This window comes from Emydura macquarii, unplaced genomic scaffold, assembly GCF_026122565.2.
Source record: "Emydura macquarii macquarii isolate MOO-44397 ecotype Brisbane River unplaced genomic scaffold, CSIRO-AGI_Emac_v2 contig_1551, whole genome shotgun sequence".
Classification (NCBI taxonomy): Eukaryota; Metazoa; Chordata; order Testudines; family Chelidae; genus Emydura; species Emydura macquarii.
Window position 1 is genome coordinate 13,003,483 of NW_027131688.1, and position 26,757 is coordinate 13,030,239.

Here is a 26,757-nt window from a genome sequence, read left to right on the forward strand (position 1 = left end):
AAATTTAGAAATCTTTTAACCATTTTTAGGGTTTTGCATTTTAGTAAGTGATGACTGCATTTAGGAAATGTCTGACTTAATTTTTAAAAAATCCTAAATGTTTTGTTTTCTGCTTTGGTTTAGACGGAGTGTGATTGAAGCTGTTTATAACAGACTGAACCCCTATAGAAATGATGATGCTGTAAGTACTTTCTTTCTCTCATCCTTTCCCTGCTATTTTCTGAAATCTTTTAACCTGTTTGTGCAGACCCTACTGCACCTCTTTGAAGGGGGAGGGATTCTTTTTCCAAAAGTGTGTTTTGTAGACTGTGCTCTGTGAGTTCTCTTCCTCCTTTTCCTCATCTTAACCTACAGAACTATCATTTGTTCTTATCCTCTATCAGTTAGTTCAAAACTTGGAAGTCTGATTGTATTCTTTGTCTTCATTTCTACACACCGAAGTGCCAGATGCCACCACTGATTTGAGAAATCTAATTTTATTTGGTTCATCCCTGATGCCACAGAGATAGTGGGAAATCCCGTGTTAAAATACTGTTTTATGAAATCTTAATTCTCCAAATTACAGGCAAAAGTTATTGTAACTTTCTGCTGGCTACATATTTAGTAGTTTAATAGTTGCTATGACTAGCATATTTACAAATCTAGTTCAGCTAACGTGATTTTCTGATCACTGGATTATATTATTCTGTGACTTCCTTAATTTATTTTTCACAGTGAAAATTGAATAAAGACAATTCTAAAACAGGAGCAGTAATTCCATTTACAACTGAATCACTTTGTGGGAGCAACTTTCAATCCTTGGGAGAACTCTCTCTCATAAAGAAGGCAGTTATTTTTTAATGTTTCTGACAACTAATATAGTTAATGTGCTTTTTTAAATGAACAAAAAATTTATATAAGTGAAATGTGGTTTGTAAATGCTTTGGCATAACAGAAGCTGCACACTTGGTCTAAAATTTTATTTGCTACAATTTGCAGTGAGCTTCTTTTATTCCTGTCTCCTCCCATTTCTAAGAAACTGACCCATATCTACAATTGACATGGAATTATCCCTACATTCTGAATGTGGGGATGATATACAGCCATTCATTGTATAACTCTTCTGCAAATGTACAGTATGCAAATCTCTATACTCTAAGGATCATTGGTAGTCAGAGTACAAGAATTTGCATATTACTTAGTCAGTAAGTAAATTTCTGTGCTTTGACTTGGTGCTGACTTAATTCTTTATCCATGTGTTCATGACAAACATGGCCATCTCAGATTCCCAGCCTGCTTGTCCTAGTCCTTTCTACCTTCTGCTATCCACTACTTGTAGTCCCATACATTACTCTTGCAAAGCATACATTTTAAAAGTGATTAATTTATTTTAATTCTTCTCCCTCATGACCACTCTTATCTCAGATCCTGAAAAGAGAGAAAATCCTATTAAATTCTGCTTAACAACTGAATAAGAAATACAGGCTCTGCATCAGCTTCACCAGTCTGAAGTAGTTATAAGTGGCATTGCTCAGACATACTTTAAACAACAGCCTCTTTTCTCTTAAAGTGATGCCTCTGTCTGATACTGAAAACACAGTCTTGCTGACAGCTTCTGTTCAGCAAAACTGATGGGCATTCCAGCATTCCTCATTCAACTTTTTTCTGTTAAAATCTTTGTGCAGAGGGGAAAGAGGATGAAAAAATAAGGCACAGGGAGGGAAAGAAGAACAGGAGGGCTGATAAAACCTAATTTGTTACAAGAACATACCAAGACACACACACAAACTATGTTAAAATGGAGTTAAGGCTGATAGTTTGTTTTAATAACTTAAAGGTAACAGTGTAGTACAGGGATCTTGTAATTATCCAAGAACCAACTATTGCAAATCCAGACAATTCAGAGTTAAGACTACACTTAAAACAAACTTAAACATAGTAAAGTATGGAAATGCACAGTTAAGACACCCAAACAACCTTGACTCTTCCCTCTAGTGATGCCATGTGGTGACCAATTTGACTATAATCAAGCCATTTTAGTGTTTGTGGTTCCAGATTAAACTAAATTGATTTTTAATAATGCTGTTTTTGCAGTATTTCCCCCTTCATTGTGTCATTAAAAGGGGAGAATTAAAGTTGCTTTGGATGCCCTAACTGTGTATTTTCCATACCTTAACATGTTTATATTTCTTTTAAATTTAGTCTTCACTCTGAATAAATTACTTATTGTGTGACTTGGAGTCTAAGCCTTCCTTACACAAGAGGGTTGAGAAGGCAATCAGATTAGATGGAACATAATTAAGAATAACTTGAAGTGCGCTCCCTGTGTCCAAATAGATACATTTAATGTACTGTCTCTTTAGGTTACTCTTGTAATGTTTTTGAATGTGCTGGTTTTGAAGTTAATGATTATTTAGAAGAGTTTTAAACATTTATGAAAGAATAAAGTATATTCTACTTTAGACCAGGTTTTAAAAAACAACTTTAGTGCTAGCTAATATTTACTGAATTAAAATAGCTTAATAAATATACATTTTTTTTGCATGTTGTTAGATACTAGTAAATTACACTGTTCCCAGAATGAAACTTTTCATGAAAGGGGAAAAAAAGACTCCTACAATTATCCATATTTTTACCCTTTTCAGTCTGGATTATCCAGAAACTGCTGTACTTTTGGGCAGTCCAGACTTTAAAGGGTTCCTTCTTTTTTTCTCTATTAAGGACGCTGCATCAGCTGATGATATGTGGTAAAACTGCCCATCTAGCTGTGGAGTTTACATTCATCCTCTAGTTGAAAGTGCGGCCCAACCTCAATGGCCCTTCTTAACATCCATCCTCAACCTTATTTAAAGAAGGGAATATGATGTGTTGGTGAGAGTGACTACACCAGAAAACTACAGCAGTACAACATCTAGCCCAGGAACTGATGATTTTTTTTTGTAAAACAGACTTCTGTAAACGTGATTTCAAACCATAGTTCATGTTGTAAATCAGACTCCAGCAATTTATGTTGTATGATTTTGTTTTTGTAAAGTGCAATTGTCCTTGTACAAAATGCTCATATTTAATTATGAACTGCTTTAAATCACTATAAAGGTTAGAAGAAATGTTTGGCTTGTTGTGTGATGCAACAAATATATATAGCCCTTTAAATTCATGTTGTGGTTTTGGATTGCAAGGAGCAGCAGCCTAGCCAGCTAGACGCTCAAGAGGTGCACAAAACTGTAAAAATTACTTTTTATTTTATATAAAACTGAACATTCGGACAATTTATCCCAACTGTAGTGTATGAATTTGCTTGGCAGTGGGAAAAATCACTATAAACATACTGCTCGTTCTCCAACAAACCTATCTTTTAATGTTTTCTGTTGCTATTTACTATGGTCCCCGTCCTGTTGCCATTTGAATCAAAGAAAGTTTTGGCTGTGACTTCAGTGGAAGAAGTATCATGCTCTATAATACAGTGCAATCACAAGTATATCAATTTTCGGGTTAGAAGTCCTTGATTCTTTGCATCTCTTTTTTACAAACCCTTACCTGAAACTACTAATCAGTTGAGCAAGAGGGAGCAACTTTCTACGTACAGTAGGATTCTGCAGCATTTTTACTATCCTGATTGGCTAAGTCTGCTGCTGTTCCAAGTAAAATATTCTGAATTCCATTTTATCAATAAAGCTTGATTTAACAAACCAGAAATTTAATCATATATGTGTAATTCCTCTTTTTTCCTGCCTTTTGAAATTCTGTGCCATTGTAAATGAGATTTCACATGTGGAAAAATATTTTTAATAATTGGTAGCCCATTTTTAAAATTTTTAGAATTCTGACTGTTGCCCCAGGCTTAGACAGACGCTGGAGGATGTAGTGGGTTTAATCAGTTACTCTGTTTTTACATGGGTTTATTACAGGCTTTTTGTTTTTCACTGAGATGAGCATCAGTTTGAATTTGCCTACTGTTCAATGAAAATACATTTGTCAAAGCCTGACAATCTTAACATTTTATAGTATGTGTTTTTAATTGACCCACTTATTTAGAATGAGAAACTAGTGGTTAAACAGTATTTGTGATTTGAAATACAATGTTGACAATATTTAACTGTTGGTCATTAAAATTAAATTTTAATTAAAAAATGTAATATAAACTAAATTGACTAAGCTTAACTTTCTCCCATTGAACATACAAAAAGTAAGTTTTCAAATCAGTCGTGTTTGCAAAACTATTGTTTTGTGCACCTTGTATTCTTGTCTTCTTAGGTTGAGGATATTGTGTTTGTTATTAATATGTAGTTTATTTTAATCATTCAGTAGGCAGATTCCCCAAAAGGAAAATCAATAAAATATAAGTAGCTTGTAACACTTACCACAACTAAACAAAAAATCAAAGTTTGATGTAAAATTACTTTTTGATAGGAAAATGTAGTACAATATGTTTTGCTATATTTGTCTTTTCCCTAACTTTGAAATATACATATTTGTATATATAGCCTTAAAACTAATGCAAAGTTAGGGAACTTTGAACAGTGAAAAAGTAACTTATAGTGTCTCAGAATTAAGTATAGTATATACCAGCAAAATCTTTCTTTTATCCCTATTGTTTATGTGGGGTGCTTAAACGTAACTTCATTGTATTCAGTTTGTAATCTGTTCAAGCATGAATGAAGAAACCCTAAGCACTATTTGTATTTATAAATTTATAGCAATTTTTGGTTAAAGAACCAAGTCCTTACCTACCTACAAATAAATGCTTAAAATGTCTAATTTTGTTGTAGAGTGCAAAACTATAATAATGTCATAAGTTATAGCTTCGCACGCACCTAATTAACAAATGTATTTAATACAACACAGTATACTAGTACAGAAAGCTAAACTTATTTTAGGACTAGGCAGATAAAGTTCTGTTCTGTTTACTTTTCTACATAGACTAAAGTTTAGTTCTGGAAACTGCAAAACCTTGAACTGGACTGTGGAAACTTTGAGACCTAAAATCTTTAAAAATCACAAGCAAAATTGTGGTGGAAAGCCATATTTCAAATATAATCACTTAAAATGTGTCATAATGACATGCAGTGTACTAAAAGCATTTTCATATAAAGAGGCCCTTCCTAAAAAATATAAAGAACATAATTCTTCTGCTATTGCTACCAGCGCTGTAACTAGGTATGGGGGTAAAGGAGGAATGTCTATTGCAATTCTTTCTTTTTTTCTGCCTTATGTTCAGCGCTTTTCTGTGGTCAGAGCACTGAATCTATTGTATGTGCATAAACACTGCCATTCTAGGTACAGATTTTGATTATAAAAATACATGTATTTAGTACATAAAAAACATTCTAGCAAAGGACTAGCTGTTCTTTTCATGAATCTGCCAAAAAAAAAAAAAAATTAAAAAGGCACTTTTGCACCTTGGTGCATTTCCTTTTTGCACCAGTTAAACTTTTTTTTATTAATGCTAAAAACATTAGCACCTCAGGGGCAAGGCAGCAGAACTTTTGAAGTATTGTGTGCTATTTATTTCCCTTGGGAAAAGATTCCTGTGTGACAAAAATACAAACAATGTGCTGTTCAAAAATGTATTTTGAATACATGTTCAAATAGGATGGTCCCAATTTGCTTGTTTTTAAAAAGAAATGACATTTTGTAAAGCTATTTTGCTTCATATGCCATGCAAGCTTCTGTGTTTTTCTTTATATTTGACAGCTTCACTGGTTTCAGTTTCTGTGAATATTGTTATAGTCAGATTAAATGTTTCACTGATCATTTTGGGAAAATATTTGTACTGCTTTATGGATAACACTGTTTCAAATAATCCTAAACTACTCTCACTAATTCAGCATTGGGATGTATTTTATTCAAGGTGGAATTTTAAAATGTGTATTAACTTTTAAAATCTGTGTCAAATTTATTAAATGCAATTGCATTTTAATAAATTGGGCACTGTTTTGCAATTTACACTGCATGAGAGACCCCTGCATCCAGAGTCCTGTGAAGTCTGGGTGTAGGCCTCTGCCCAGGCATTGTAAACTGCAAAACTAGGGCTTTTACAGTCGGCTAGCTGTGGTGCTACTCAGTCAGTAGCACTATAGAGAGCTTGTCACTTTGCCATCATTCAGTTTCATCCTTCAGCAGAAGTCAGAATCAAAGAAAATAATTTCATCTGCATGTCTTTATAGTGTGCTGAATTGGTGGTAATCCCAGGACAGTCCACCTTAACAGCAAGATGTCCGAAGAATATTAACCAGTAGTTCAGTAACTACAACCCTCCCTTGATGATGATTATTTTTCTAACCTACTTAACATCTTGTGGTTATGGATATTGACTGACTTGAGTGTCAGAACTACGTACTGCAAAGTTAATGCATCCTGAATTGCAATTAAAATATGAATAAAAAAGTTACTAGTCATTTTGCTCAGTCCAAGAATTTGAAAATTCATAAGGTAATTCAACAAACAGAAATAAGGGATATAGCATTTATTGCAATTGTTATCCTCCGGCTGGTGCCATCTTAACTAAACTAAACTTTTGGCTGTTAATTTGAATAGGATGGACAACAAGGCAACATATATGGCTGGAATACTGGTGTTAATCATTTAAAAAAATGTTTTAGGACCAAATCTTTCCTAATAAGGGAGTATAAAAAGACCTTTGCTTGCAGATCTCTTTATATAATTGATTTTTTAAAATAAGCATTTTGCTTCGGTATTAAACATTCATTTTTTTGTTAAACCACTATAGAATAGAAATTTCTTTAGTCTTACATGGGAGTGTCACACTGACAAAAATCAGATTATTTTGCTTCTGATAGCACTGTACAAACATGAAGGCGTAGTTCCTGTCCTGAAGGGCCGACAAGATGGCTGCCATCATCTGGAGACTCAGAAGTGTCAGCTGTAATTGAACTTTATTCCCAAATACATCAGTATTCATTCATGCTGACAAATGCTTCTTACTTTAAGAACCTTTAGACTTACGTTTTGGGTTTTTTTTCAAATTAGATAATACTTTATGTTCAGATGGTTTAATATATTTGAATACTATGAATTGGTGTGAAAGTTTAAACCTTTAATTTAGAGCATGATGTATAACATTAGGCAGCTGAGTAGTAGTATACAACTTTTACTCTACACTATAATAAATATTTTGCTGATGACTTCCTTCATGGGAAATAGAAACCTGCGGTACATTATTTACAATATGTAGGTAAAGAGAGAGCTGCAGTGGACAACTCAAATGGAATGGAATGGTCCAATTTGCTGCAAGACTTCACTTCATTAGATGTGAAAAAGATGTTTTTACACACCTGTTGTAGCTCCTTGTTAGTGCCTAAAGGTGCATATTCATAGTTGTTGGATCCTTATACTGTTGGCTCGAATTAAGTCATTTTTTGATTAGATGGACACTCAACACTGAAAATAAATTGGTGTTGTGAGACATGCTCATACCATGTGAATCTTCTGAATGCTGTGCTGAGCAAAATGAATGCCATCTCTTATGTGAACTGCAAAGCCAACATGAAAATTGATTGAAACTTAGCAGTATATGCTGACCAGACTACAGGAGAAAATTCAACTCAGAAATCTGACCCTGCAATGAACTGCATGGGAGGTCCCCTGCCCTGTTATGGAGCCCTTCTGAAGTCGGTGGAGGCTCTGTACAGGCACAGGAGTATAGCTGCTGTGGCTCATTGCAGGACTGCTTAAGTCTACTTTAATGAAATTGCCTTCCTGTATTGTCAGTGCACTGTAATAATGATTTCAGAGCCCTGAGCCATGGCAATTGCTGTCATAGCAACTCTTAAGAAGCCATAGTAATTTAAAAAAAAAAAAAAAAAAAGTTCCCTTTCCTGTCTCTGGTGCACCAGTTCACTGGACATGCCAGAATGCACCTGTTTTTGTGATCTGTCAAGGGTACTGTGCTTATACTGTTTATTCCACTTCAAAAATATACTTTTTCAGCAAAGTCTATCAACCTGGTCAATTCTTGAAAATCAAATGAAAAATTGCACTGTCCTGTGATCCTCTGATAATTTTTTGTCTGCTTAGATTATAAACTTGAGAGCAGGGTCCATTTTACCTCTGGGTAGCACTGAGTGCATTGGAGCTTGACAAATATTTGTGATATGACTCGCATTAAAGCCAGAGTGAAGAAAATTAAACTAAAATGTAATTATTTGCTGAAGGAATCCACAATCTATTATTGGGTGATGTCTCCAGAATATCTCTGGGTTTAACTTAATTTTTGTTTTAGCTTTGCAGTACACTTTTAATGCACCATTAAGTGCTTACCCTTCATATGTGGTCATTGTTTTAAGATCCTTACTCTCCCAACCTAAAGGATTCATCCTGTTTTTCTCATGTTTATTAACTTCTCTCAATCTTAATATTTAAGGAGTTTGTATTTATAAAATTTTTCTTTTCTGGGGGCATGGGGACAGTAATTCACATTAAAATATGGTTCTGCTCTGAAAAATGATTAATATTGTGATATTGATATGATTACATCTGTTATCACATCCTATGAGTGAGCATATCTATTCAATTTACAAGTAGTAATGTTTTGAGTTCTATTCCTGCAAATTCCTAAAGTCCCTGGAATCTGAAAGGCAAGTTCGGTTCTTTCTGTGTCATTCCTCACAACAATAAAGATTCTGACTTCAGAACTTTGGGCCTAATCCTTCAAGCACTACTACATGCATGGTCAGAGTTTTAAAAATTATTTAGATGCCTAGTGGGATTTTCAAAAGCACCTAAGTGTCTAACTCCCTTTGAAAGCAGTGGGAGTTATGTACCTATCTGCCTCTTTAGGTGCCTAAGTATCTTTAAAAATATGGCCCATAGTGCTTACCCTTATAATTGGCCAGTAGTTCTAGTCATGCTAGCAAGACTATGCAGGGTAGTACGTTTTTTTTTATAGGACTGGGTCTTAAGTTCTCAATTTTGTTGATGATGCATGAGCTGGAATACGAGTCTGCTTGCTCTCCATAGCTATTGGGCCTAAAGAGCTGACAGTCATACAGTGTTTTTTGTTTTTAACTATAGTCAACAAAGTAAATAGACAGGACTCTGAATATACACAAGGAGTGGGTCAACTGAGTACACAATCACTTTTTAGAGCAGAAGCATGTTTTAAGAAAATTACAAGACTTCCCATTTAATTTAAAGGAACACTGCCAGGTCAAAAATCATGTTATATTTTCTTATCTCTCTCAATAGTTTTAGATTAGATTTAAAACTGAAGATCTTAATTTCACTATTAATGCTGACTTCCCTTTTTGCATTTCAACTTAGTTTGTACAATGAAAATATAATAGTCATTTCATTTTCACTTTCTGATTCTCAGGCACTAGCACCACACTGCAATATTTCACTTGCAGAAACTGCAGAGGAAAGTTTAAATGCTACGGCCCCAATCCTGCAAATATTCATGCATGTATTTAACTTTAGGCACTGTGAGTAGTCCCATTGAAGTTGATGGAACTATAATTTCAGCATGTAAAGTTGAGTGTGTGTGTGTTTGTGGGATTGGAGTCTTAATTTATATTTTCACTGGAATTAATAAACAAAAAGTAATTTTATTCATCTTTGGTTTTGAAAATTTTTTCAAGCCTAAATAGCCTCACTGTGTTCTTTTAAAGAGAACAAAGATGATGGTGTTAAAACAAGATATTTTCATAGAAAATTAAGGACAGCAATTTCTTATATAACTTTCAAACTTCTAATTCAGCTATTTTTCTTCAAAGCTTTGAATGAGCACAGTTTAAGAAATGGTTTCTCTGTTTATTATGCAGCTTTTTATCTAAAGCTTGAAGAAGGGGTTAAATCAGGTGTAAATTTCTGGGACGGGTTTGGTTACTCCTGCCCCAAAATACCTGAACCAGTTTCTTACATGGGGGTTGGAGTTAACACAATTTCCATGTCCAGCGATGGACCTGCGGAATACTCTGACATTGAGGGAAACTTACATTTTTAAGGAAATTAGCGTTCTTGCTGACAGTGTGATACCAAGATGCAATCTACTGTGATTTGAAACTTGCAGAATATTAAACTGGAAAATCGATATTTACAGTAGAGACACCAGTACATCCAGTGTTGCTATAAGTGAAACGTTACCACACATCTTTTTGGCAAGTATTTACCACCATAGGGTAACCACTTGATTCTGGAAGTCAGGATTTTCTCGGATACATTTCATTGCTAGCATGGTTCACTGTGACCTTGGGTACCAAATGTTAAATTTGGATTTATTAACCTGATCTGTTGACTCACTTTAACTTTTTGGTGCCAGGAATCTAGTGCTTACTGTAAGTGCTAAAACAACCTAATGGCTAGTGGTACAAAATGCCCTGTAGTTCAGTGCCTGGAAATCCCAACCACCCATGCCAAAAGGTTCATGCGAGAGAAAAGGCTTTCTCCAAAAATGTATTCTCCCTTATCTAGGGCAAAACGAATACCAATTTATTTTCAAGAGGGTGAAACCTTTATTCTGATTTATAGAACTGGCTGCTTGATAAATCAATTAGATCAGAATTTTTTGCATCTATCTTGGTGCTAAGGCCATGTAGAAACATACTGAATTAGAGAGTTTTTCCCCATCCTCCTCAGACAAGTGAATCCACATGGTATCATAAGACAATTTCATTTGTAGTGACATGCTGTGCCTGTCTTTTTTTAGAAAGCTCATAATCTACTCTTTATATACATATATATATTTTTTGTGGAAGTGTAACTTTTTCATTGATAACCTGTATAAATGTGTGTTGTGAATGGAGAGATTTAAGCTTGAAAAGCATGTTTGCAAAATACACAGCCTCATTATTAAATTTATAAATTTAACAGAGTAATATACAAGAGCAAAACTATTTTCCTTAAGTAGAATGTATAACAATATATAATAAATTATTATCCACAGTAATTCACCCACTATTTACAGTTTTACGCAATTCAAACTGTTTACAGAAAGTTCAATAAATGTATTTTTTGTACTATGTACAGATTCCTGGTCCCAAAGAAAATGTGTGAATTTAGTTTGAGATTGTTTTTTTTTTTTTTTTTTTTTTTTTTTTTTTTTTTTTTTTTTGAGTCAGTTGAACAAATTGCATTAAGCCTGTTAATGGTGAACAATTGTGGTTGGGGGTGGAAATAAGAAATATTTCTGAATGATGCCACTGAATAAACAGGCAATTACCTAATGTGTGTATTTGACTGGTATGGTATAAAACCTCCTCACTTCTATATTTTTTGTTATTAAATTAGAAACTCCTACATCAGACCTCAATTAAATGTTACAATTCAAGTCTATTTTATTAAAATGGAATATTGTGCTTTTTTTGCTTATTCATTGTTGATACTAAAACAAAACAAAACCTGACTCCCCAGTTTATCAGTTTTCTCTTCCTGGGTACAGTTGTTTTATGATAAAACAATTTGTATTTGGCTGTGACTATAGTATTGATTCAAAATAAGAATACCTAGATTTTCAAAAGAGCATTTGGATTTGGATGCCTGACTCCCTTAGGCTCTTCTGAAACTCCCAGCCCTGATACTTAGGACCATTGGAAATAAGTGGCATGGAAATTCTGCTGCATTTTAGCATGAATTTGAGTCATTATTGCAATAGAACTTAGAGGTGCCAACTGAGATTTGGGCCCCATTATGCTTGGCTCAGAGTGAGAGACAGTCCTTGCCTGAAAGAGCTTGATGTCTAATGCCCTGATTCTATAAAGATTTAGGCTATGTCTTTACTGACGGTGGCAAATTCACTGCCGTCAGATCGACTTCTCTGGATCGACTGAGCGGTCAGTGAAGACCCGCTCAGTCGATTCAGAAATCGACTTATGAAGACCACCTTCTCAAGTGGCGTAGCACTGCATCGACGGGAGCGCGGTTCCTGTCAGCACTATGCAGTGAAGACGGCGCGCAGAACAGAAGCAGAGAAGTCGACGGGAGTTATGCAACTTTTCTATGTAGCTTGCGTAACTCCGGTCCACTGCTGCCGAATCTCCGAGGTGAGTGAAGACAAGCCTTTAGGAATGTGTGTAAATCTCTGCAAGCCCTGAGATCTAAATCGACAAGATACTCAAAGGGCGAAAGAATGGGGAATTGAGGCACAGGGAGATTATGGAACCTCGTCCGAGTCACAGAGTTAAACCTAAATATCCTGAGTCCTAATACAACGCCTTAAGAAGAAGACTATTCTGCAGAATTTAGAGATGACCTGGAAAGGGGGGAAATGAGTTTTACCTACTTTGGTCCTTTATGATTTTGAAAAACAAAGTCAGTTTGTTCCTTACATTAACAATTCAGGTGTTGTCTTCCCTGGAAGTCTTTATGAACAAGTGGAGAACTGGTATGATTCTGACCTCAATTCCTATGTAAATGAAGACAGATTAAATGGTGGATGTGTTTTTTTATCTTCTGATTAATTCAAAGCTGTCTTCCTTAAAGATTCATCACCCCCATTAGGGGTTGAGAATTGTCAGTGTTCCTGAGACCACTGGGTTGTCTAGCAAAACAAGGGAGTATTATTTCTAAGGGTTTTTTAAAATTATTTTATGGGGGTAAGGAGGTCAAGCCCCTTTTATGCATCAAAGTGAAGGGGGGCAAAGAAAAAAAAAATTTTTTTTTTCTTTTGCTGGTTACTGCTAAGATTTTTTTTAAATGCTTTTAGCCTTTCTGGTTGGGAAGATTTTTCTGAATGTCACTGGATCAATGTGTACTTCCTCAGACTAGAACTACTGAAACAACATCTGGGTAGCACCTCAAAGGAGTGTATTAAATTCTTGAAGCATAATATTGACCTTAATGTCAACTTATGTATTCCGTTGCTGATCATTTTATTGGAAATATTCAGCTGATGTGCATTGTCCAATATGGCTGGATTCAATTGAAAAGACATTTACACGAGCTAATTTAAAGGATGCAAATTGCTAAATGTTCTGTCAAATAATTAATTGACTTAACACAAGATGAAAATATTAAGTATGTGAGATTGGAGGATTTAGGGGAATGACAGGAATTTTCTAAAGACAAATTTTTATTTATAACTATTTATATACATAACTTTAGGCTCCAATGCTGCAAACACTTACACACATGAGGAACCCTGGGAACTGAATGAACTCAGTGGCACAGCTCACATTTGTCTGCATGATCAGGAGCTTATTAAAAAACAGTTTATTAGCATTCATATTTGAGTGAATTTATTTAGTATTTAGTATTAAAAATATTGATTTGCCTGAAGATTTCCTAAAATCTCTGCTGAAATCAGGAGGAAGAGCTTTGCCAGAACTTGGCAAAATTTTCCACACTGATAAGTCATGAACCAGAGCTTTTGCAGAAATGATAGATTTTTCTTTCTGAAGAATGGGCCACTCTTCTTATTTGTTTATACCCTTATTTTTAAGAACACCATTATGCTATGCATTCAAATTTTACAGGTTTTAAAGGTAGCAAACAAGGTAAAGCTCTTTTTTTGAGTCAACACTTGAGGACTTGACCAATCGAGAGTTCTAGAGGTTTGTTAGAATATATATATATAAATCAATTAATGTTGGATTTTTTTAAGAACTAAAATAAGTGGTTATAAGTATCTCCTCTCTTAAGCAGTGAGGGTGTTACAGGTGGTCAAACTTCTCTGCCTTATGCTGTTGACCTTTTCTAGGCTGTATGCTAGGGAAGTCTTGTCTCATCAAAGCTTTGACTGGAGGTGTTGATCCTGTATAAGGAACTCTAGGTTTTTTACCCTTCCCCTTATTCTGGAACACTTTATTTCAAGATTCATTGCTGGTTCACCAACAGCAGCCGTAACTGTTGTTCTTGGCAAGAACAACACACTCTTCTAAGTTGGCATTTATCTTGCACAAATACACTTGGGCTCACATTTTAAGGATACTTGGGTATTGCTGCAATCAATGTTGCTATGCTTAACTGAATTAGAATCCTAAATCTCATTTTCCAAAGGGATTTAGGCACTTCAGAGTCTAAATTCCATCAACAGCTGATGGACAGGCACAGCAACATCTAAATAGCTTTAAAACGTGGGCCTGAAAATGATATATCTATATAAAAGTATGTGGCCCTTCAAAAATATTGTCAATATTTCTAATTTTTTAAATTTACCTAAATTTCCATCCAGGGGAGGTCTAGAGCCTCTTTAAAAATTAAGTGCATGGGCTGATCTCCATATGTTTCTTAATCACATTTCATGTATTTCCTAGTTTGTGTAGATTGCTTAAAATTCAACTGCAGTGATTTTTGTAAAAGCCCAGCAGAAATTATATAACCTCTTAAAGTAGTACTATTTCCTTCATTGTGTCACCTTATCATTAATAAGACCTACTAAAGATCAGATGGGTTACTCTTGTCTAAGAAATTTAAAGGGACACAGTAATCTTAAAAATCACACTGATCTGAAAATGTTTTACCCACCATTACAAGTATCACTTAAGATTACAACTGAAGAAATATTTTTCTGTGTATTTTGTTTACTTTGTGCGTTTGACATTTTCACTATTTTCACACATGAGGCTCCAGTGTTACAAAAACTTGTACACATGCTTAAGTTTAAGCTTATGACTTGTCCAATTGACATCTGTGGGACTCCTCACCTGCTTAAAATTAAGCTCATGTATACATTGTCACAGTTTTTGCTATCGTCAGTTTCCCCCTATTGGTTCTATGTGCCTTTTTCCAAAAGAACAGGGAAGATAAACAATAGAAAAATGTGATTGTAGAATCATGTTCATTGGCTGGGGAACACAAGGGCAGGTATAGTTCTTCCAGTATATGTCCTTATAGGTGTATGCAAGCCCGTGCACTATAAGCCAGAGACTGTAAAAGTAACGTCCACAGGTCTGCACCTATGCAGAGCACCTTGTGTTCCTATATAAGGACATATAAGGTGGTGTGGACCCATCACCCCTCAGTTGCTTCTCAACCATCTGCTGCTTGAGATGGAGCATTTTTGGTGGTTCTCAGCTTCTCACCTTTTGTCACTTGTGAATCTTATTTTTTTAAATTTTCTCAAGTTTTTATTTCATGATTTATTTTTTTCCTAATTTCATCTCTGCTTTGAAAGGAGTGAGGGGTTCTGGCTGCCTTATTTTATTGCTTTGGCACTTTGTATTGTGCTGGAAACCCCGGGGCTGAAGTCCTGCCAGACCTGCTGCAGATCTTTTTCCATAGTGATGGAGGCTGTAGTGGTCTCTGGTGTCTTGGAGACACCCATGTCCTGTGGAACCGTCAGATCTGCTTGAGGTTCAAGGTCAGGTCTCAAAAGGAGGAACAGAGTAGGCTGAACACTTCCTAGCTCCAGTGGGTCCACTCCCCCCTGCCTCTCATGCATCAGCCTCAACATCTAAGGCTGCTCCAGTGACTGCTGGAGCCCCAGCAGCTGCTCCTGAGATGAAGATAGTGAAGAAAAAGCCTCTTCTTCTTTGAGTGCTTGCTCATGTCCATTCCACTATAGGTGAGTGCATGCCTCCATGCACGGTTCCCGGAAACTTTTTCCCCTTAGCAGATCCCATAGGGCCGGCTCTGGCGCCCCATGGAGCCCTGCGCATATGTCACGGTATATGAGGTGCTGCCGGCCCTACGCCCCCTCAGTTCCTTCTTTCCTCCCATGACAGTTGCTGGAACTCAGCAAGTACTATTCCCCTTGTTTGAACTTGTTATTCTAAGTTAATTTTAGTTAAGTAGTTAAGTGTTTTTTACGGTAGTTAGAGATAAGGCAAGTCCCTGCGGAGACTTTGAGCGGTTGGGCTGTGCCCCAGTTGCTGGGATTCAAGCCACGTGCCTTCTGCGGGAAGGCCTTTCCGCTCAGCCACCCCCATGACCGCTGCCTTAAGTGCTTGGGGGAATCACACAGACAAGAAAAGTGTAAGATCTGCAGGGCTTTTAAACCGTGGACACAGAAGGACCGGGAAATCTGGTTGAAAGCCCTGCTGATAGAGGCAGCACTCCGCCCGGCGTCCGAGCCGGTCTGCTCCACCTTGGCACCAAGCGTGACCTTGGTACAGAGCGCACTGCTGGCACTGGCCTTGATTTGGCACCACGCAACAACGCCGGCACCGAAAAGGAAGCAGCAGCACATGGAGTGTGGACACTCCCCTGTGCCGTTGGTATGGGCAGAGTCAAGTATGGAGATGCACCGGTCCCAGCCATTTGAGTCTTCTCCAGTGCCTGCATCTCCAGTTAGGGAGCCTCCCCCAACTCCTGGGAGTGGGAGAGTGCCCCTGCTGACGCCATCGACACCGGAGACTTTTCAGGTGGCAAGAGCCTTGTCGACCTTGCCTATGCCACCTCCGCCCCCCCGTCAAGGTAGAAGGGACTGGTGTCACGAGGGAAACCCACATAGGGTCCCCTTGTAGGGCGGTGGAGATCCCTGGGACAGGGAGGAAGATCTCCCACCAGACGGTCTCTGAGGGTAGAGCAGAGCCGCTCCCCCACCAGTTGCTCCAGGTCAGTGTTGTTGAGCTGACCTGCCCCAGCACAGGACATGGAATCTCCCTCTTGGCGCTGATGTCACTCCCCAGCACCGGAAGCAGCGCATGCCAGGAGGCGGCACTGGTCAAGGTCTGCCAGGTGGCGCTCGGACAGCTCCAGTTCCAGATCCCTGGCACCGAGGAGTTCCCCTGCACCGAGGCAGCGCAGAACCTGGTCACCGTCGAAGGACCCGGCATCGAGGAGTTTGCCGGCACCGAAGCGGTGCAGAATCCAGTCGCCATTGAAGGACCCGGCACCAGGCAGTCCACGACACGGAATCCAGTCACCAGAGTCTAGCTCGGCACTGAAGAGTTCGGAGCCCCACCGACTTTGGTCACCAAAGGTGTCTGCAGAGCCGCAAGGCAAGCAGCACCAGAAATCATTGGTACTGAGACGACGCTCCAATACCTCTAGCTCTTCGGCGCACACCTCCATTCGTTGGCACCGTTCACGGCGATGGAGGCAGTCCTCATCACCCTTCAGGTCGGAGGCGTCAAGAGGGCGGTCCCCGGCACGGAAGGGCGCCCGGGAATGAGGATGGACATGGCACCACCGGTCCAGTGGCTCGGGGTTTCCCAGGGGGGACAATCATCGGGAGAGCTGACACCCCACAAAGTATCACAGCCTGTGGCGCTGTCAGCCCCGGTTTGGCCCCAGGTTCAATGGCCGCAACAATGGCCTTATTGGGCCCTTTGGGCTATCCAGATGGGGCCGGGGCCCCAATCCCTTATGTCATCGGGGGTGCAGTTTGTGCCTCTGGCACAGGAGAAGGCCCATAGACACCACTCCTTGGATGAGGGATTGGATCCCATGGAGGGACCCTCAATGAGTCCAACACTCCGCCACGAGGGAGCACACCCGCAGGACGCGCCTCGGCAGTCTTCTTCCTCCTCACCAGACGAGGCAGTCTCCCTGGACCACTCGGCGCCACTGGAGGATTTCAGGGTGCACCAGGAGCTGCTCAAGAGGGTGGCCTCCAACTTGGGTCTGGAGGTGAAGGAGTTAGAAGATGCTGAAGATAGCCTCTTTAACGTGCTGCCGGCGGCTGCCCCAGCCAGAGTGGCCCTCCCAGTCCACGAAACGGTCCTTAAGATTGTAAAGGCACTGTGGCAAACCCCTTTCTTGGTTGCCCCTACGTCAAGGGTGGCTGAGAAAAAATATGTCCTGGCCAAAGGGTTTGAGTATTTGTTCACTCACCCCGCCCCGGGAACCCTGGTGGTAAACGCGGCTAACCAGCAAGACAGGCAAGGTCAGCCAGGGTCCACTCCCAAAAACAAAGACAATAAGAAGCTGGACTTGTTTGGGAGAAAGGTTTATTCCACGGCAAACCTGCAGTTCAGGATTGCCAACCATCAGGGCCTCCTGGGTAGATACAATTTCAACCTGTGGGACTCTCTCAGGCGGTTCACTGAGGCTGTGCCCCAGGACTAGGCTGCAGACTTTAGCACCATCCTGGAGGAAGGAACCACAGTAGCTAAGGCAGCGCTCCAGACGTCCTGTGACACTGCTGACTTGGCAGGCAGGGCTATAGTCTCCGCCATCTGTATGCGAACGTGCTCATGGCTGCAGTCCTCGGGCCTGTCCCAGGAGGTGCAGCAGTCTATTCAGGACCTCCCCTTCGATGTGTCAGCCCTATTCTCCGACCAGACCGATGCGAAGTTGCACGGTCTGAAGGACTCCAGGCCATGCTTTGCTCCCTGGGCCTGTACAAGCTCCAGTTTTCCAGGCGTCAGTCATGGCCCCAGGCACAGCAGCAGCCAAGGCCCCCACCTAGGCCTTTCCAACCCTATAGGAATAGAGATAGGAATAGGGGGTTCAGAAGAAGAAATCAGCTCCCCAACAAGGGCCCCCCAGGAGGTTGGGCAACCAGAGGAGACAATTTTGATGGTGCGCCCGAGGGTGGCACCCCGACTGCTCTCCTGGATCCGCCCCACCCCTTTGTGAACATGTTAAGGCTCTTCTATCCAAATGGGCAAAGATCACCTTGGGATAGTCTCAGGGGGCTATGCCCTACAGTTTACATCTACCGCCCCAACAATCCTCCCCCCCGTCCCTCTTCAGGGACTCCTCTCACGAGCAACCCCTTTTTCAGGAGGTGGACACCCTCCTCAACATAGGAGCGGTGGAAATGGTCCCCCAAAGCGGAAGGAGTTTTATTCGTGGTACTTCCTCATCCCCAAGGCGAAGGGGGGTCTGAGACTCATATTAGACCAGCATCGTCTAAACAAATATGTCAAACGCTTCAGGTTTTGCATGGTCTCTCTAGCCTCCATAATCCCTTCCCTGGGTCCAGGAGACTGGTATGCCGCCCTCGACCTTAAGGATGCATACTTTCATGTGTCTATCCTCCCCAGCCACAGACGCTTCCTCTGCTTCATGGTGGCCGGCTCCCACTACCAATTTACAGCTCAGCCCTTTGGCCTATCTTCGGCTCCAATGGTGTTCACCAAATGAATGGTGATAGTGACTGCCTACCTGAGATGAAAGTGTGTGCAAATTTTTCCTTACCTGGATGATGGGCTGATCGGGACAGGTCCAGGTCCAAAGTGCAGGAGAGCGTGACCCTCACTTGCTCAATGTGCAGCAGGCTGGGACTCCTCAGAAACGAGCAGAAGTCCACACTAACCCCAGTGCAATACATAGAATTCATTGGGGCCACCCTGGACGCTTCCCAGGCCAGAGCCTTCCTGCCTCAGCCACGTTTCGAGGCGATGGTCTCTATCAACTCCCAGCTGCACCGATGCCCCACAACAACAACCAGGTACTGCCTACAGCTGTTAGGCTACATGGCGGCCTGAACGTACGTAGTGAGACTAGCTTGCCTGAGGCTCAGACCGCTTCAGGCATGGTTGGCCTCGGTATATGTGCCAAGCAGACACCCATTGAACCGGGTGGTCACAGTTCCCCTGCCCCTCTTAGCCTCCCTAAACTGGTGGCAGACTCCTAGGGCAGTGATGAAGGGTGTTCCGTTTAGGGAACTGGTCCCATTGGTCACCCTAATTTCCGATGCTTTGGATATAAGATGGGGAGCCCACATCAGCACCAACATAGGCACTCAGGGGCTCTGGTCAGGGGAGGAGAGTGCCTGCACATCAATGTGAAGGAGCTGAGGGACATTCACCTAGCGTGCAAGGTGTTCCTCCGATTCCTTACAGGTAGAATGGTGCAGGTGCTGATGGACAACACCACAGACATGTTTTACATAAACAGGCAGGGGGGAGTGCGCCCCTCAGCCTTCTGCGAGGAAGCTACCCGTCTGTGGGACTTTGCTGTGAGGCACAACTTCCACTTGACTGCATCTCACCTACCGGGAGTGAGGAACGACGAGGCGGATCGCCTCAGCAGGTCGTTTCTACCCCACCACGATTGGTCGTTGCAACCAGAGGTGGTGGCTATGATCTGCTAGAAGTGGGGCATTCCCCAACTGGACCTATTTGCATTGGCCTGGAACACAAAGTGTCCGAGGTTCTGCTCGCTCCAGGGTTGCGAGACTGGCTCGATTTCCGATGCGTTCCTCATGGACTGGATGGAGACCCTCATATACACGTTTCCACCCATTCTACTCCTGCCCAAGGTCCTGCTGAATATAAAGAGGGACAGGGCAGACGTTATACTCATCGCTCCGGCCTGGCCGAGACAGCACTGGTTCAGCATGCTGCTGGACCTTTTGATCACCCCACCCCTGGAGCTCCCGAAGCGGCACGACCTTGGTGCCATGGTCCCTGTTGCACCTGGGCTGGACTCCCTGCACCTCACGGCCTGGAGGCCCTGTGGTTGACGGAGGGAGAGAGAGCGCCTGCTCGGTGACCTGCTGGACAGCAGGAATCCTTCTACACAGGTTGTATATCGGGCTTAGTGGAAATGGTTTACCTCTTCGGTGGAGTTTCGGGGCATTCCGCCCAGCCTCTCGCTTATACAGGCGATCCTGGAGTACCTGCTCCAGCTAAAGCTTCAGGGTCTGGCGCAGGCCTCGCTGAAGGTTAACCTGGCGGCCATTTTGGTTTTCTGTCTGCCGCTAGAGGGGAGATCGCTGTTCTCCCATCCCATGTTGGTCAGGTTCCTTAAGGGGTTGGAGAGGCTTTATCCGCAAGTCCGTGACCTGATGCCTCCCTGGGATCTCAACCTGGTCCTCTCGAGACTCACGGGGCCCTCTTTTGAACCCATGGCTTCATGCCCGCTACTCATGCTTTCATGGAAGGTAGCCTTCCTGGTGGCCATTACCTCAGCTACGAGGGTCTCTGAGATTAGGGTCTTGACCTTGGAGCCGCCTTATATAATATTTTATAAGGATAAGATGCAGTTGAGGCTGCATCCAGCCTTCCTGCCCAAGGTGGTTTCCCAGTTTCATTGTAATCAAATATTTTTCTCCCCGTTTTTTCCCAAACCGCACTGTTCAGAGGAGGAGAGGAGATGGCATTCGCTGGACGTGAGACGAGCCCTGGCCTTTTACATCGAGTGTACAAAGCCGTTCCAGAAATCGAGGCAACTCTTCATTGCAGTGGCTGACCGGATGAAAGGCTCACCTGTCTCCACCCAGTGCATCTCCTCGTGGATTACATCATGCATCAAGTTCTGCTATGAACGTTCGAGGGTGCCACTTCTGGGAACCATCACAGCGCACGCACCCAGAGCGGAAGCCTCGTCTATGGCCTTCCTGGAGAGAGTGCCGCTGCAGGACATGTGCAAAGCTGCCACCTGGTCGTCGGTGCATACCTTCATGTCCCACTACGCCATCATCCAGCAGGCAAGAGATGACGCAGAATTCGGCAGAGTGGTGCTGAGGGCAGCTCACCGGTAACTCCGACCCACCTCCAAGGTATTGCTTGTTAGTCATTTATAGTGGAATGGACATCAGCAAGCACTCAAAGAAGAAAACAAGGTTACTTACCAGTAACGGATGGTCTTCGAAATGTGTTGCTCATGTCCATTCCGCAATCCACCCCCTGTACCTGCCACCGGAATTGGCAGAAAGAAGGGACTGAGGGGGCGTAGGGCTGGCGGCGCCTCATATACCACAGCATGTGCGTGGGGCCCCAGGGGGTGCTGGAGCTGGCCCTATGGCATGTGCTAAGGGGAAAAAGGTTTCGGGAACCGTGCATGGAGGCGTGCACACACCTATAGTGGAATGGACATGAGTAACACATCTCAAAGAACATCAGTTACTGGTAAGTAACCTTGTTTTTTCCCTACTAGGAAATCTGAGAAAAGAGGTAAGACTCACCTTACATGAGACTCCCAGGGTACCCACAAAGGGCACTGCTGAGACCCCGGCTGAACTTGGTACCAAGGCCTCAGAACCGTCTAAGATGCCTTCATTAGATAAACCTTGTAGTAGGCAACACAGGGAAGCACTCACCTTGGTACCAGTCAACATCTCTTGGCACCAAGATGCACCAAGGACTTCTACTCACACACTGGTATAATTGTCCACAACTTCAGCGCTCTGAGCTCAGAGACGTCGTCCCACCAATTCTCCAGTACCTGGTGCAGTCTCCAGCGTGGCACCAATCCCTATTCTAGGCCCTGGTACCAATTCAGGCTTCAATTTCAGGCTACCGTAGCTCTCCATTGCCCTCCAGCTTTTTGTCCTCCCTCTCCTAAGGAGCTCTGCAAGAGCCCTTTTTCCAGTACTGCTCTGACAGTTGCATCCTGAACCTTCCAGCATCAGCCCAAGACTGCATCCCCTAGCCACAAGGCCCCCCCCCCACTTAATGATCTGGACAAAGGGGTGAACACTGAGGTGGCAAAGTTTGCAGACAATTCAAAATTACTCAAGATAATTAAGTCCAAATCAGACTGCAAAGAGTTGCAAAGGGATCACACAAAATTAGATGACGGCAACAAAACGGCAGATGAAATTCAATGTTGATAAATACGAAGTAATGCACACTGGAAAACTTAATCCGAACATTACACATAAAATGTGGAGTCTAAATTAGCCGTTACCACTCAAGAAAAAGATCTTGGAGTCATTGTGGATAGTTCTCTGAAAACATCCACTCAATGTGCAGTGGCAGTCAAAAAAGCTAACAGAATGCTGGCAGTCATTAGGAAAGGGATACAGAATGAGACAGAACATATTGTATTGCCTCTATATAAATCCATGGTATGCCTGCATCTTGAATACTGAATGCAGATCTGGTCACCCTATCTCAAAAAACATATATTGGAATTGGAAAAAGTACAGAAAAGGGCAACAAAAATGATTTGGAGTATGGAAAACCTTCCATATGAAGCGAGATTAATAAAATGTGGGCTTTTCAGCTTGGAAAAAAAGACAATTAAAGGGAGATATGATAGAAGTCTACGAAATCATGGCTGATGTGGAGAAAGTAAATAAGGAAGTGTTATTTACTCTTTATAACAAAAACTAGGGGTCACCAAATGAAATTAATAGGTAGCAGGTTTAAAACGAACAAAAGGAAGTATTTTTTCACACAACAAACAGTCAACCTGTGGAACTCCTTGCTAGAGGATGTTGCGAAGGCCAAGACTATAATGAGGTGCGAAAAGAACTAGATAAGTTCATAGAAGATAGGTGCATCAAAGGCTATTAGCCAGAATGGGCAGGGATTGCTGTTTGTTAGACACTGGGAATGGGTGATCAGATGGATCACTTGATTACCTGTTCTGTTCATTCCTCTGAAGCACCTGGCATTGGCCACTGTTGGAAGACAGGAAACTGGACTAGATGGATTATTGGTCTGACCCAGTATGGCCATTCTTATATTCTAAAATATTTGATATTTTAATGCCAAAGAAATTAAACACTACTCTTATTTATCAGATTAAGACATGATTTAGAAATAAATGTAATTAAGGTCTGGCTTTAGAAAGTGCCATGCACTGGGTGGTCAAAAATGTTATGGGGTTATGAAGGACCAAACTAGGCTCATTTACTGGGGAAAGTTTTGTGCATGTTTATGGTTGCATTGCTTGCAAGTGAATCATTGGTCTACATGATTAAGTTTTCTTGTTTGTCAGAAAGGAAGTATATAGACATATAAAGGCAAAGCATACAGTGACTTCATTCACTTTGCTTAAACCTCTGGGGTGGGGGGTGGGGAGATGGAGAGGATGGTGCGACAGGGAAGGTGGAGGAGGAAGAGCAGCGAGTGGTGCGGTCTCGGGGAGAAGAGATGGGGCAAGGGCAAGAGGTAGGATGGGGGGAGGCTCCAGCGCTTCTGCTGTAGTGTCTCATAGGGGCCCACAAATAAGTTTGGCACTGGGGTTGATCTGTCCCTAAAGAAAGGTAACAGAGGCTCCACTGGGATAGTGATTGGGGTCTGCTGCAGACACCCAGGATCCGATGTGGATAGAGACATGTTTAATATTTTCAATAAAATAAATTCTCCTGGGAATTGTGTGATTATGGGAGACTTTAATTTCCCATATATAAATTGGAGGACAAGTACTACTAATAATGGTTAGGCCCAGATATTCTAAGATGCAATAGGCGACAGATTTCTTCACCAAGTCATCATCGAACCAACAAGAGGTGATGTCATCATAGAGTTAGTACAGGTAAGTAGTAAGTAGTTAAGAGAACCTCATAGAAGAACTGGTTGTAGAGGACATGCTTGGTTTGAGTGGTCCTGAGTTAATTCAATTTAAACTAAATGAAAGGATAAAGAATAATAGATCTGCAGCTAGACTCCTTGATTTCAAAAGGGCAAACTTAAAAAAATTACAGGAATTAATTAGGGAAGTGAATTGGACTGATGAACTCAAGGATCTGAATGTGGTGGAGTCAAATTTGCAGAAACTATCTGAAGCCTGTATCCCAAGCAAAGTGGAAAATTTGTAAGGAAGGGTTGCAGTTGAGCAAGCATCTCAAACAGTTGATTAAGAAAAAGCAGAAAGCCTACAAGGAGTAGAAGATGGAAGGGATCAGCAAGGAAAGCTACCTCTTGGAGGCCAGAAAGTGTCAGGAAAAAGTGAGAGTTGTCAAAAGCCAAGCAGAGTTGGACCTTACAAAGGAAATTCTTTAGCCATATAAATAAAAAAAAATCAAGGAAAGAAGAAATGAGACTGCTAAGCATTGAGGATGCAGTTGAGATTAAAGATAATCTAGGTATGGCCCAACAGTTAAATGAATACTTTGCCTCGGTTTTTAATCAAGGTAATGAGGAACTTGGAGACAGTGGCAGGCTGGCTAATGGGAATGAGCATATGGAGGTAGAAGTTACCATATCCGAGGTGGAAGGCAAACTCAAACAGCTGAATGCATTGGTTTGCAAAGTGTTTTTATGGGGTCACCAGGGCTGAAAGCTCCAGCCCGGAGTTTTGTGGGCAGTGGGGAGGGGGCTGATTTGTGTTCATCAGTATAAACTCACCCCTCCCATTAGGTGCATGTTTATTTTTATTTTTTACTGCTAGATATAAAGATTGTATTGTGATTGACTTGTGAATTAAAATATTTAGTGGCTACTTTTTGTAGATATGGCCTTGTAATGCATTTTTTATTTAAAATACTGACTATTCCAGGTAATGCAGTGCACTGGGATCATGTAGGAATTTTTCTTGTCAGAAGGGGGGTCGTGATGTAATGAAGTTTGAGAACTGCTGCCTTAATGGGACCATATCAGGTGACCTGGATATAACCTCCATCCCAGAATATTAAAGGAATTGGCACATGAAATTGCAAGCTCAATAGCAAGGAATTTTAATGAATCCGTAAACTTGGGGGTCATACTCTCTGACTGGAGAATTGCAAATATAGTACCTATTTTTAGGAAAGGAAAAAAAATGATCGGGAAACTACAGGCCTGTTAGTTTGATTTCAGTTGTATGCTAGGTTTTAGAACAAACTTTGGAAGAGAAAGTAGTTAAAATCATAGAGGTAAACGGTAACTGGGATAAAATACATGTTTTACAAAAGGTAGATTGTGCCAGACCAACCTGATCTCTTTGGAAGATAACAGATTTTCTAGACAAAGGAAATGCAGTAAATCTAATGTACCTGGATTTCAGTAAGACATTTGATACAGTTCCATGGGGGAAGTTATTAGTAAAATTGGAGAAGATGGGGATTAACATGAGAATTGAAAGGTGGGTAAGGAATTGGTTAAAGGGGAGACAAAAATGTGCCATGCTAAAAGGTGAACTGTCAGACTGGAGAGGGTTACTAGTGCAGTTCCTCAGGGATTGATCTTGGAACCAATCTTAGTTAATATTTTCATTAATGAATTTGCCACAAAAAGTGGCACTGTGCTAATAAAATATGTGGATGACACACAGTTGGGAGGCATTGCCAATACTGAGAAAGACCGGAATACCATACAAGAAGATTTGGATGACCTTGAAAACTGGAGTAACAGAAATGGGATAAAATGTAATAGTGCTAAGTGCCAGGCCATGCACTTAAGGACTAACGAAGAATTTTTGCAGTAAACTGGTGACTTACCAATTGGAAGTGACAGAAAAGGACAAAGACATGGGTGTATTGGTCAGTGACAGGATGACTGTGAGCCACCAATGTGATGCAGCTGTAAAAATGGCTAATGCAATCCTAGGATGCGTCAGGAGAGATATTTCCAGTAGAGATAGGGAAGTGTTATTACCATCATACAAGGCACTGGTGAGACCTCATCTGGACTATTGTGTGCAATTCTGGTCTTTCATATTTAAGAAAGATAAAGTCTAACTAGAACAGGTGCAGAGAAGGGTTACTAGAACGATCAGAAGAATGGAGACCCTACCTTACTAGAGGAAACTTAAGGCGCTTGGCTTGTTTAACTGAACAAAACTAAACCTGAGGGGAGATGTGATTGCTCTCTGTAAATACATCAGAGGGATAAACACCAGGGAGGGAGAGGAGTTATTTAAGGGTCCATACTGGCACAAGAACAAATGGATATAAAATGGCCAACAATAAATTTAGGCTAGAAATTAGACAAACCATCAGAGGGGTGAAGTTCTAGAACAGCCTTCCTAGGGGAGTTGTGGGGACAAACACCTGTTTCAAAACTGAATTCGATAAATTTATGGAGAACTAACTGATCGCCATATTTAGGGGTGGGAAGGAATTCCTTCCCCCTCCCCCCCAGTCAGATTGGCAGAATCCATGGGGGTTTTCTGCTTCCCTCTGCACCATGAGGCATGGGTCATTTGCTGCTTTGAGCTAGAGTAAATGTTGGATACTCTGTAACTTGTAGTCTTTAAATTGTGATTTGAGGACTTCAGTAACTTGGCCAGAGGTTATGGACCTATTGCAGAAGTGGGTGGGTGAGGTTCTGTGGCCTGCAATCTGCATGAGGTCAGACTAGATGAACATGATGGTACCTTCTGGCCTTAAAGTCT

The 26,757-nt window shown here is 41.3% G+C and overlaps 1 protein-coding gene across 4 annotated transcripts in view; it reads left to right on the forward strand.

The window, feature by feature from the left end:
• The window catches only part of PPM1A (protein phosphatase, Mg2+/Mn2+ dependent 1A), a 74,624-nt gene extending 63,353 nt beyond the window's left edge, over nucleotides 1-11,271 (forward strand). For all 4 annotated transcript variants that reach the window (XM_067554898.1, XM_067554897.1, XM_067554896.1 and 1 more), the window contains 2 exons: nucleotides 124-181; nucleotides 2,701-11,271. In XM_067554898.1, the coding sequence (XP_067410999.1) occupies nucleotides 124-181; nucleotides 2,701-2,730 (88 nt within the window). In that variant the 3' untranslated portion in view covers nucleotides 2,731-11,271. The remainder of the gene's footprint in view (nucleotides 1-123; nucleotides 182-2,700) is intronic.
• The last annotated feature ends 15,486 nt before the right edge of the window (nucleotides 11,272-26,757 follow it).